The 14087-nt window shown below is 34.1% G+C and overlaps 1 protein-coding gene across 1 annotated transcript; it reads right to left on the bottom strand.

The window, feature by feature from the left end:
• Positions 1 to 2329: 2329 nt before the first annotated feature.
• On the bottom strand, positions 2330 to 13344 carry MKP-4 (dual specificity protein phosphatase MPK-4). Its single transcript, XM_088235848.1, has 7 exons — positions 13282 to 13344; positions 13017 to 13161; positions 12805 to 12936; positions 9167 to 9263; positions 7664 to 7899; positions 5931 to 6497; positions 2330 to 4076 (listed from the first exon to the last, which is right to left on the bottom strand). Exons 1-7 carry the CDS (start codon positions 13282 to 13284, stop codon positions 3973 to 3975), a joined length of 1284 nt encoding a protein of 427 aa, XP_088091974.1. The 5' UTR covers positions 13285 to 13344; the 3' UTR covers positions 2330 to 3972.
• Between the last annotated feature and the right edge of the window lie 743 nt (positions 13345 to 14087).

Here is a 14087-nt window from a genome sequence, read left to right as displayed (position 1 = left end):
TAACTGAAAATTGAAGTGGTTTATACAAATTTAAGAACAAACAAGAGATACACAATAAGTTTTTCTGGGTTATTATGCCGTGTGTCGTTCGTACTCTCTACCGACGTTTCGGATCGCGTTACAGCGTCCATCATCAGGGTTGATGTGACGTGACATCAACCCTGATGATGGACGCTGTAACGCGATCCGAAACGTCGGTAGAGAGTACGAACGACACACGGCATAATAACCCAGAAAAACTTATTGTGCATCTTAACGGCCGTGAAAATCTAAGAAGTTTAAACAAGAGATAATTACTTATATTTTCAAGTACATTTTTCAACATTTTGACAGCTGCCAGCTAGTGTCGTAACTATGGTTAGAAAGTTACACATAAATAAATACGAACTGAGGAAATATGTTTATCTCTTTCTTACAGGATGTGTATCGTGATTTGCTATCTCTTTTTCTAAGATTTCTTGCTAAGAAATTCAATGAATAAGGTCATTTGAGGGGGTTAAAAGCAAAAACGACACCGTCCATGATCACTGTTTTTGGGAGAACCAACAAATCCTTTTATGTACTTACCGGTTATACCACGCACGATTTATATTGGGTGTTTCAAAATCTACTTGAATTTTGAATAATTTTCGTTGTGTCAAACATGGAAAGCGGATATTTTGCAGTTGTCATCAGCAAAATTTGAGGTTAAGTCATGCAGCGTTATTCAATCGAGCAACGCATAGAAATTGTGAAAATTCACTACCAAAACGGTGAAAACTTTACAGACGGTTCAAAAATATCGCACAGTTTTCGGTTATCATTATGCACCATCTCGAGCCGTTGTGGAGAATTTAATGAATAAATTTGAAACTGTTGGCTCCGTTTAAGCAGGTGGCCGTTCTCCTTCAGGTCGATTGCTCGATACTATTGCGGCAGTTAGTGAAAGTGTACACAAACTCCCATCTACCTCCATTCGCCATCGTTGTCAACAATTAAACGTCTCCAGAAACTCTTTGCAACAAATTTTGACTAAAGGCCTGCACATGCACACTTACAAAATTCAATTAACACAACAGACATGGACAGCGCCGAACATTCGTCAATTGGATAATAACTTTTTGTGGTCTGCGTTGGATGAAATTGATGATGATAACATTCGGTTTCGACAAGATGGTGCAACCTGCCACACTGCGGCAGAAACGATGCATTTGTTGTAGACAAAATTTCCAGGACGAGATACGTCGCGGCGGGGAGAAGTCAACTGGCCACCGAGATCGTGTGATCTAAACGCCTCTGGACTTTTTTCTTTGGGCTCGTTTCCATGGGTAATTCGGGAGATCAAAACAGAAATTTGACAAGTTATTGACGAAATTTATTCACAATTATGTCAAAATGTGATTGAAAATTTTGTGAAAAGGGTGAACGTTTGCCAACAAAGCCAAGGCGGGCATTTGTACATTGAAAAGAAAACACCCTCAAAATTCAACTGCAGTATGTGTTTTAATAATAAAAAAAAATTCAAGTAGGTTTTAAGACCCCTTTAAATTGAACTTAAAATAATTAGTTTTTTCGCTGCCGGTTTTGTTGGCTATCCCAAAAACAGTGTTCTTGGACAGTAGCTTTTTTGCTTTTGACTCCCTTATTTTAGTGCTTTTTTTACAATTTATTTATTATTTATATAACATCATAATAATAATTATTATGTAAATGCTGCTAGCAGCTACATATTTCTAACATTGAATCTAATATTGGCACCAGTTGACTAAAAAATTATTGCCTAACTTTTTGAGTATTTTACTTTGGCAGAGAGATTTCGAAGTTTTGACATATTCATATACAGTTTTTCAAAGTATTTATTCATTCTAATTTCACATAAAAACAAAATGAACTATCGTTAAAAATGTATATAACGTTTATTACGATTGCTTGGATTTATTTTACTAATACTAATTAATCAGCTTAACTAAAATTTAAAAATTTTTATTTAAAAAAATATTTAGAACGAAGAAAATTTGTAAAAATAAAATATTAAAAAGAACAAATGGTTGCTTACTTCTGCAGGGGAGAAGAGAGGGGGGCGCGGCCGCGTGGTTAACGGTGTGTCAGACTCCCCCCTCCTCGTTTCTCTCCTGCAGAATTAACAACCATTTGTTTTTTTTAATATCTTATTTTTTTAAATTTTATTCGTTCTAAAAATTTATTTTAATGTGCCAATATGTCTTCTTGCCCATACTGATCATCGTGGTTTCGGATGTGACAGGGTTTAAAGAACACCCTGTATAAATGCATTTTTGTATGAAAAATTGGTTTTAGGGAATAAATTTCGATTTTTTTTCGATTTACGTCATTTTTTGCTATTTCGCGGTTTTACTGTATATAACTTTAATGAGCCGTGTGGATTTGAACGATCGTCTGAAGGTATGTCTTGAAAACTATGAAACTGGTCACTGGTTATTCCAAATGTCAGGGTTTGTGGAGTTTTCATCTTTTACTATAATAATAAATTATAATAAACTCCAGAAAATTTTCAGTAACAAGCTTGAATGTTTTAAATATGTAGACATAATATTGCGAGTAGAAAAAACATTTATTTATACTATACAAGGAAAAAGCACTTGGTGACATAATGCCTGTTACTAGGCTACCTTAATTCTAGTCTCTATTATTTTTTCATAATGATAATGTGCTGTGATTTTTATGGGACTCACCCGGAAACCAGTGCCCACTGTCACCTGATCTACTATCGTCTCAAGGACAGTGCTTCTGGAAAATCATGAATTTCCTGTTCATAAATAAGAAATTAATCAAAACGTATAAAATGCTGATTACCTAGCGCGGATGTCAAATTGCTGACAGCGAGGGAAATAGGAGATGACCTCAATTCTTCATTTGGAAAAAAGAACAGTTGGGACGGATACTATAAAAGCCGTGGAACCCATACTAAAAGCACTCAGTAAAAATCGGTAAATAGTGAGCAGTAGAAAAGTTCAGTTCGGAGAGTTCAAACAGTTTGAAGTTCTCGCTGTCACTCTCGCGCTCCATTACAGATTCTGCACCATCTAAGCATCTACATGGTTTTCTTCTGTCATCTCCAACTGGAAAAGGAGCTCCCAGCATCGACAAGCAATAAAAAAAAAAATTAAAAATCTACACTATTAAAAATTGAACAAGAAAAAAAACATTTTTCTCTCTTTTACAACTAAATTTGTTCTTCTGTCATCTCCAACTGGGATAGGAGTTCCCAGCATCGACAAGCAAAATCCTACACCGTTAAAAGTTGAGCATGAAAAAAATCATCATTCTTTCTGTTACAGCTAAATTTGTTGGAACAGAGAGAGAAAACATTTTTGAGAAGGGAATATGGAAGTCTAGGCATTTACAGGGCTTACGACCCGTCATTGGCCGGTTTCAGTGGCCACTTTACACGCTGTGAATCATACACCATTCTGCCCATGTTTAAATATCCACATTTCTTCAACTCTTCCATCCGTTGACTCTTGTGAAATAAAGACGACTTTTCGAGGAGGCGACGTTTCTTTTACAATGTTTTTTTTTTCATTTATTACTATTATTAAACGCAGGACAGGCAGCTGTCAGCTAATACGAGCCTATCTTATCTTTCAGGCTATTTTGCGGTCTAATTTACATACTGCACGTAAACACCTTTTTTATTTTCGATTATTGAAAAAAATTATCGCACCTCCGATAAAAAAGAAATAAAAAAAGATATATTTGCATTCTTATGATTATTAGAAAATGGTAATCAAGTTGGGGTAGAGTGGGATTCGAACTACAGACCTTTGATCCGCGAGTCCGAGACACTAGCCATGGGACGACAACCCGATTCAATAGTTATACTCTCTTAAATTATAATAAATAAAAGTTATGCAAAATGGCACCAGTAGAGATCTTACATAAATTTTCTTACTCTAGTTCTAATCACAGATATACATATTTTACGAGCCTCGCGAGGAAGGGGGAAGAAGCAGTTTACACGGTGACTTGAACATTTTGGACCACTGTAGACCATTCGACTTTGGAAGGAACGAGGTAGAAAGCCGGAGAGACCTTCACACCGCACGGGCACTGACAACCTGAAATATAAATCATTATTACAATTTATCTTCAAAACATGGTCTTCAACACGTGCATAATACCGATGATAACCTGACTAAAGACGACAACCTTTGCAGTAAGGAGTTTGACACATTTCTGGTCATACGGTTTCAAGAGGAGATCCCAGCAGAATTCTCGTACGAGGTTTTCTTGTAATTTGAATTATTTAATACCAAAAACGTGTAAGACTTTTGCTCAGAGAAATTTCTCTTTTGTGGCTCCGAGAGTGTTTAATGTCCTGGAGAAGTGTACGAGAGACCATTACAGGAGACTGGTGCGAGATATTGCAAAGAGTATAAGCATGCTGTCCAGATGCTTATTAAAATTTATGATTTTAAATAATATGTGTTGCGAGTCAAATGTCAAAAGTATAATCTCAATGAAAAATAGTCCTTAAGAAATAATGTTTGAAATACTGTTTTCCAAATCGAGAATCTTCAAAGAATTTGTGTAATCTGCAAGTTTACTCTAGGAGAAAAATCCCACCACTGGGTTTAAGATGTTCAAAATATAGTACAAAGAAATGGATAATGGAGGTGAATTGCACACAGATCGATAAGTGGATCAAGCCAAATAGGTAAAATGTGTGTACTGTTTATGAAATTTGGTCTATTGGTCTATATAAATTGGTTATGTTTTTTATGATTATTTTAGTTTATATTGCTTATTATTTTAATTACAATTAGGTTAATTAGATTGATTACGTTTTTTTATTATTATGTTAACTTTGTTAAATAACTAATTTATAAGGCATGAGAGGGAACATTATTTTGTAAAAAATAAGAATACAAACATTGTAAAAGTATAAAGTAAAGTACACTTATTTGTATGAAGAAATAAGCTGGAGCAATCGGCTAGTTCCTTGGCTCATTGCTGGCGCGCTTTATTAATATTTTAATTTATATTTGGAGAAAAACACAAATGATGGCAATGATTTATAAGAAATAATTATTATTTATTTGTTTTTCTGTAAATAAAGTTACCATAAAACATTATTATGGATAGTCAAATATAGTGGTAAGCTGCGCATAATCGCCTCTATACACGGTTCGCCCCTGCTAGACAGGGGGACACCAGATGGGCGCCATGAGCATCACAAGAGTGTCGGAAAGCCACCAAAACGATAGACTGACGACATTGCCCAGATAGCTGGGGTGCCTGGATGCGGAGGGGCCAAGACAAAGACGAGTGGAAGGAGTTTGACGAGGCCTTTATCTAGCAGCGGAGAGAGGCTGACAAAAAACAGGGAAGAAAGTAGGCTGAATGTTGTCGAAATGTGATCTCTCAGGCGGTAAAATTATGTACGATAGACGCACCTAGATCCGTAACGCTGAGATAAATATTATTGACAAAATCTAAAAAGGAGCTCTCTGTTGGTTTGGACAAGTAGATCGAAGGGACAGCGAAAGGACGGCTAAAAAGACTTAGGGTGCATATGTTGATTGATTTAGAAATAGAGGAAGACCAAGAATACATGGCATGACCAAACGCAAGAAATATTTGAAGACAGACATGTCAAAAGTAGGAATAATCGGTGTGCGTGCATGAGAAGACGCATGTAAGTAGAGGAAGCGAGATCTGTATGCAAAGACAGAGTGGTATGGTATTGTATCCTCCCTGCCTACCCTTAGGGAGAAATAGCATAATGGTTTGTTTGTTTTTTGAAATAAAGTTTTTTTTAATCTCATATATCGGGTTATAATTTTGAATCAGTCACTTACCCTTTTTACAGTCGATATAATATTTACTAATGGACAATGTGATAAACAACTAATTCATAATTTTGCTATACAACTAAATAAAATAAATACATATATATCTTTTTATCTCACCCATAATCCAACTGAAGCTCCCGAGTTTGTTAGAACACTTTGGACAGTGCAACTTTCCCTGGACGTTCTTTTGAATGTCCTTCATCCAAACCAGCGGCTCTACGAAATATGTTTGCACGCAAACTTCGGGGCTGTCGTGGCTGTCGGCGATGTTGTTAGTTCCCATCGCATCTGCGTCAGCTCCCACAATATGCTCCACGTCATCGGAACAAGAGCTTTCATTATTCTGGTCGGCGTCCGGGACTCCGGTTATTGGGATCCCGGGAATCGTATTGGCGTTCTCCCCGCCGCACGCGAGGCTCTTCAGCTTCTCGATGAGAATCTGTCCATTTTGCACGCAGGTTATGTCGCACTTCTTGGCGCTTTCCTCTTTATTCTCTTTTTTTATTGTAACTCTGCGACTCAGTGCGATGCGGACGCTCTTCGGAATGTGCGGGATGATGTTTTTTTGCGACGCGACGATGCGGCGACATTTTTTGCAGCGGTATACATGCGGATCCGGCCTCTCTTGCGTGAGTCCCGGGTCAGGTTTTACCAGATCTGCACAGGTTTGCGGCAGGATTTTTACTAGAAATATAAATGTACTTGAAGACATACTGTTTTATTTCTGATTGTCATTAAAATTTTTAATCAATTCATCATCAAACCCTTATCCAAACACCGTGGTGCATAGGGCACTGAATTGTTAAATAAAATGTAGCATATTTCCTCTTTAAGGTTTTAAAAAAACATCTTTTTTGATAATCATTGTAACACACTAACTTTTATGTATAGTACTAACACATGTGTAAATATTTTAATAAGACTATCTCAAACTTGACACTGGCTAGAACACCCCAGTTAGGGGTGAAAAAAGCCAATAAAAAACTAAGAAGAAGATAATCATTGTTCAAGAGGTCCACTTATACTCGCATACATACAATCATCACACACCCGTACATATATATACACACCCGTACATATATACACACACCCGTACATATATACACACACCCATACATATATACACACACCCGTATATATATACACACACCCGTACATATATACACACACCCTAAATATATATACTCACCCTCACTAACATGTACAATAATAAAACGGATACACTAAATTTTTTGTGACTAAAACTAGTACTTATTTACTATTATTTTATAATAAAAGTTATACTCGTAATGTAATTGAGACACATTTAATGTATATTTTTCTACCGACATATTGTAACCATTGTATAAATTCCATAATATGTTTTGTTTTTATAAGAAAAATAAATAAATAAATATATCGATTACAGGAAGGTAAGGTTATCAGTTTTACGCTTCTGGTGCCAGTCAAGTGTCAATGAAATATTTCAGTGAAAACCACTATATAAATAAATATATCATGTTAACCCAACCAGGGGTAGTATTCTGAAAGCAAAAGCGCGCGTAGAAAGCGCACTTTTAATGCGTATTTACGTACTAAATACACGCTAACAGAGCAATCTCTTCGCGCGCAATTTCGTTCAGAATAACAACCCAGGATTCGAACCCGGGACATCAAACATGGCAGGCAAATGCCCTAACTACTAGACTAGGAGGCGGACTTTTCTCGATTTTCATCCGAGAGCAGAAAAAACAAGAAAGTTATTATTCGGTCCAGATAATGACGGGTCATAAGCCCTGTAAATGTTTTCCCTCACCGTCGCAACAAATTGAAACCTAAATAAATAATAGTTAGAAAAGTGTTATTCCAACCTTTCCTGACGCTCTCGGCGGCCATTTTGAGGCGAAACTGTTTGTATTTAGGATGCTCCTTGTCCAATATGCAGTCCATCTTTCCGTACAGTTTGAGTTGCGCTATGAAGCCGTTGTTAGGACTGCTGATGGAACGTTTGGCCTTCACAAAGTAAAACGCCTCCTCGAAGGTCAGCTGGTGTTTGGCCATCAAGTACGCTATCACCACTGCGGCCGAACGGGACATGCCAAAATAACTAGAATAAAAAAAACGCACGGCAGAGTTACAATTTTTTATAAATTCATTTGCTTTGTTATTTACTCAAAGATTTTTTTTTTTTAATAAAAATAAATATTTGCATTCTTATGATTTACCCAAATATTTAATTTTGAAGGCCATTTTCAACGAGTTGTAAATAACTCACTGTTAGAAAATGGGAATCAAGTTGGGGTAGAGTGGGATTCGAACCACAGACCTTTGGATCGTGAGTCCGAGAGAATAGCCACAGGACCACAACCCGATTATTTCCCGATTTCGATTTTGGAATCAATTTATTCAAAATTTTGACAGATAATGCATGCAAAATATTTTTATTCTTAACAATCAATTTTATTTTCATTAAATAAAGGGATATTCCATCGATCTTTAAACTAAAAAAAAACGTTATTAATGCCCGCAACAAATAAACACCGCTTGTATTTGCTTTAAATCGTATGAACAAATTTTAGTTTAATACTAAGTTAACACACTACAACAGAGATGAAGAACATTTTAGAGAAGGTAATATAGAAATCTAGGCATCTACATGGCTTATGACCTACACACTATGTAACATTCACCATTCTGCCCATATTTAATTAATTTATTTATTTATTCATATTTCTTTCATTCTAAAATATAATTAATAATAAAAATAATGTGTCACTGGGGTTGCTCGGGCCGAGGACACTTAACAATATATATTTTAAAAATATTTTTTCATTTGAGAATAAACAAAGAAGACTAACTTAATAAACAGAGGTAATTAACAAAATGTTCAGACAGTTTTAAACACTACGCATTTATGTTTATAATTCATTTATGTACTTCTATATGATTTATATTACAAAACGCACAATGAAAGGACAAAAACATAACATAAGCCGTACATTTGTGGAGCAGCTGATTCAATGTTGGTTTGGGCGAATGAGACAATCAATTTTTACTTTTACCCAGCTCCACTATTCATTTTTTTATAGCCTTTTTGAACATTTTCTCGTTATTAATTGTTAATAGATAGTAGAAGTAGGTTCTAGATTTTAATTGAATAATACTCAAAATCCCTTTGTCTGAAAGTGGTATTAGTTTGTATTTGTTTAAGTTGTCTTTGTGTTGAGGATCTAGTGATTATATTATTTGTATGTGATGTTTTGTAGATTATTAGATTAGATTTTTTTAACATCTTTTTTCCTACTGAATGTATATGATATTTATAAGTTAAAAATTAAATTTATAGAAAATAAAAGTGCAAGATATTTCCTCACCAATGTACCAGCACAGTCCCAGATTCCTGAGCTTGCTTAATAAACTGGTTAGTATCATCAAAACGGCAGATCAAATCTTCTTTTGGAACATCGGTCACTAGAAAATATTTGTAACAACTGTCATGCAATTATCTTGGTTGTTATTCCTTGGCAAATAAATGTTAGTTGCAGAAGGCGGAATTAGCAGTTCTAAATGGAGTGGTGATGAACTTTAGCGTGGAAGCGAAGTATAGAATCGGAAAAATGGGGATGAAAGAAGGCTGAATGCTGTCAAAATTATGTACGATAGGCGCACAAATGTCGAGATCCGTGCATTGTGTACGGCTGAGACTAGCATTATCGACTAAATCAAGAAAGGAGTTCTGCAAAAGCAAATGACGGCGAAAGAACAGCTTAAAGGATTTACAATGTGAATTTTGATGGATGCAGATTTTAGCAGATACTTTTTCTTTGTCCTTGAAGTTTTAATAAAATAAAATATAAAATTAAGCATTACATACAAGGTGACAATAAATAATTAACCAATTTCTGGTTTCAAACAGGAAAAATAATATAACATACAATTCACCGGGAGATAAAGAAAATGAGATGGGAATACGGGGAAGGAAGAGAGAATAAATAATTATTAATAATTCTTTTTTTACTAACAACATTTCATTGATCCCGAACTTTTAAAATTTTCCTTCCTTTAAAAAAACACACACTCAATGGATTCAAACTTAAGATATTAACTCTTTTTTCTATGATATATTTTGTTGCCCTTAATAATAAGGTATATTTTTTTTATAGTTAGTAGTTCTTTTTATAGTTTTTTATTTCCTTTTTTAATTACTATAAAATAAAAAAGTACCTTCTAATCTTTTACAGAATATTTCCTTTTCTTTTTCTTATATTACACAGAAATATTATACCTCTCTATTTATTATAGGAGCAAAAAATTCATGAACATTTCATGTATACCCACGAACAGGCCATGCCTTTGTGTGATTTTTTTTTTACTGTTAATATGTATGCATGTATATATATATATATATATATGATTGGATAATTTATATAGTGCCGTTTTTGTGAAAATCACCTCAAGGGCGCTGAATTTCATTGCTATGTAATTATCCTTTATTATTTTAATACTCTGTTTTACCTCTTATGTATATTGTAAAAAAAAAACTAAAAAATCATAATAATAAATAAAAAACATATATATAAAATCAAACTTGGTTATAACTATCACGGAAATAGTGAGATCTCGGATGTAACGAGGAAACGTTCATCGGCATTTTTGTTTATGGTTTTCTTCGTACACTTATTTACTTTTATAACGAGCTACTTCTCGGACACACTGAACAATAATTTATCAACAGTTGACCAAAAACTCTTTAATTGTTTAAAAACATAATTTTTCAAATCAGAACCTAAGTAATGAAATTTGAACGGGTGGCAAACTTAGGACCGATGCCGCTGGGCATCGCGATCGGACGACGGTTATGACACTATGTAAGTGTCTAAGTACCTCATTGGTGTTTTCGCCAACAACATTGAAAAAATATCACACACAGTTGAAATTGCGTGTAAAAAATCCAAGCTTTGTGAACCCAGTAAGTACCGGCTCGGCACCGCATTACAATGTACAACTTCTTTTGTAGTTTATGAATGACATCCTTATTTCGGGGGTTTTAATAATGGTTTTTACTATTGTCAATACATAATAAACATTACGAGTGGATGATGTAAGATCAGTTAAAAACTCACTTATTTATAAACATGTCTACTAACAAGAGGAACTGTCTAGATTCGTGAAAAAGTGGCAATTATTTGTCAAATAAAATGTAGTGCGAAAAGTTCTAAGGTGTGTAAAATCCTTCTTATCCAGAGTGTAAATATTGTGGATAAGAATGTTAATTTATCTGCATTTTAAATTTAGAAAGTAGTATGTTTGTAAGCATTTATTGTAATTTTCCTTAATACTTTATTTTTTAAATTATCTGTATGAACTATGCGTGTATTTATTTGTTTGCTTAGTGACAATATGCAATAGTGGCTGGATTAAAAAAAACTTTTCTCTGGTATAACGAGTAATGCTTACAACGAGAAATTTCAGTTGGTCCCGTCTTCCCCGTAATAACCAAGTTTGATGTAAAAAAAAAAAAATCAATAATTACAAAGGAGACACCCACCTCCATACATTTTTGGGCTAATTTTGAAAGTGCCGGCCATCTAAATTAAATATTATAATAGAGTATAACAAAATAAACTCTTTTTATTATTAGACTCAAGTTCTTACTCAAGTCTGTGAGATAATATTCAAACTCAAAACATCTATTTGATTTGTGGAATAAAACCTAATTATTATTATATTTCTCGTAATAATGTTCAAGTCAGAATGAAAAAAGGTAGCAGGCAGACAAGCTATTGCGCACTATTCTTGCTCCGGCCATATTGGCAGAAGAACTATCGGCTGCTGCTCCCGTGTGATGTGTATACTCGTAATATGGTACATGGGGTATGCGAGGCACATGCCTGCCATAAACATTCCTGCTGAAGGGTTAGTGAATTATAGAGGATAACATTCAAATATTTAATACAGGGATTATTTTTATTTTCCCCCAGAGCCTTTTTATAATGCACTTGAGACTGAAACGCAATTAACTACTATTACACCACTTCATATAACACTTTTTACTTCTTGGCATGAACACTTGACAAACTTACTACTATGCTCTATTTTTTGTAAATTTATTGATATCATTCTAACTTTGCTGGAATTCCACTCGTCCATGCGCTTTGTAGCTGCACGATGATTGGTTATCTAGCTTTCATATATCAGCTTTAAAATGCCTAAATTTTGTAAATGGGGTCTAGAATTCCAATCGTCTATGCGCTTAGTAGCTGCAAGACGTGTTGTAATCTTACTCCTGTATATTATTCATATTATTAATTTTTTTTAGTATCATTAATACACTAAATTTATGTGTCAATTTTTAAAATGTGTAAATGGAGGCTAAATTTCTAACTGTCTGCGCTCTGTAGCTGCAAGATGTCCTGTAATCTGGCTCCTATCTGTTATAATTTTAGATTGATCTTAATTGAAAACGAGGAACTAGAATCCCAACCGTCCATGCGCTCTGTAGCTGCAAGACGTACTGGGATATTTATTAATTGTACAGCGCCCTTGAGGTGATTTTCACAAAAATGGCGCTATATAAATTATCCAACTATAACTATATATAACTACTATTACACCACTTTATATAACACATTTGACAAAATAAAACTACTTTACATCTATGCCGAGTGATACTTTGAGGCTAAGTATTCAAACTTAAATATAATCTCAGAGAATTGACTTAGAGTTTTGGTATATTGATAATAAATGTTTATAATGCTGAGTTCTATTTAAATAATGAGTTAATATTTGCTTGCCGGCAAAATAAAAATTAGCCCAATCTGGGTGATCTCCTTTTGCATGATTTTAAAATAATATTTTGTTTCACCGAAAAGATCGATCTTACAAAAGTTATTGTTACAATGTGGAGCACACTCGATTGATATATTTATTATTTTGTATTAAAAAATAACTAAATAAGTTAGAATGCAACGCATGGCATACCAAGTATTAGGGATTAAATATTAAACATTACCTTGCACATATTTGTTGACAATATTTGAGATTTCCGTGATCATTCGCGGCAACGGAACAGAATCGACCGTAAGAATGTGCGTGATCTTTAGTCTCTGCAATGTAGAGATATCACACGCCGCTTTTAAATTACCTAAAATATAAGATATTCCTTAAGCAAAAACATATTTAAAATTACATGAATCGTTAATTATTTTTCAATGAGCATCTTACCGAGCCAGAGGTTGTCTTCAATTAGATCTAGACTGACCGGTCCCGAGTCAAAATCTTCCCGGAAAAGTGTACTACCCCCTTTATGCTTTTCCATAAGCGCTAAACTTTTTTCGTTATGCACATTATCCACAATTTCAGGTTCCATCTGAAATGGTTAATATTAGGCAGTAGTTAAAACAAAAATACATATTTGTATAATTTAAATAGATATTATTGTTGTTTTAATTTATTAATTTCGTTAACTACGCACAAGAGCAGAACCCACCATTCCACAAATCCAGCACAACTTTGGTCGATGTCAAAATTGACAGCTTTTTGACAATTATATAAATCTATGGAAAATGGCCATGAACAATAAATATGTATTTTTCAATGAATCCCGCCTTTACTTTTTATATTATAAAATGAGTTACAAAAAAGCAAAAAAATGTTTTTCTTGATATAAATACATTACAGTCAATTATATACTTTCTCCTATAGATCTCCTGTTCCCATTGACATATTAATACATAGACGTACTCTACAGGATAAAAAATCGTTAAAAGTAGTGTCGAAAGCGTACCCATAGTTACTTATTTTGTTTATTTATCCAGGGCTGCATTCGACTATCGTGTATATGCTACCAACAATAACAGGATACTTATTTTTGTTACATAAAAAAAATGTATTTTAACGCTAATAATCAACATTAGTTTTTAGTGGATCCCAATCAGATTCTTTCTTAAAATTACTTGTAATTTCAACCCATTTATTTCTTTTCATTGGATTTTGGGGAATGCAAACATAATATTAACTGACGCTTATTATATTTTAAAATCGTATTTCTATCAGTGCATCCCTATAACTAAGTAGAGCTTCGCAATTCAGCTGCTAGGCGTAGTTTGGCGTTTACAAAAAATAATATTCAGATGTAAATATTTATTGTTTTAAACTTTGTTGATCACTCATGAACAAATATTTGCCAATGAAAAGTTACACAATCCTTTTTTCAATGTTGATCAGTAGGGGTTTTAAATGCTTTCATGACACAAGCAGACACTTTGATTTCGATTCTAAACGTCACACCTGGCT

This window comes from Micrasema longulum, unplaced genomic scaffold (assembly GCF_059751315.1).
Source record: "Micrasema longulum isolate JH-2025_06_02 unplaced genomic scaffold, ASM5975131v1 h1tg001460l, whole genome shotgun sequence".
NCBI classification, from domain to species: domain Eukaryota; kingdom Metazoa; phylum Arthropoda; class Insecta; order Trichoptera; family Brachycentridae; genus Micrasema; species Micrasema longulum.
The sequence above is the reverse complement of the archived record's forward strand: the minus strand, read 5'-3'. Positions and strand labels throughout refer to the sequence as shown.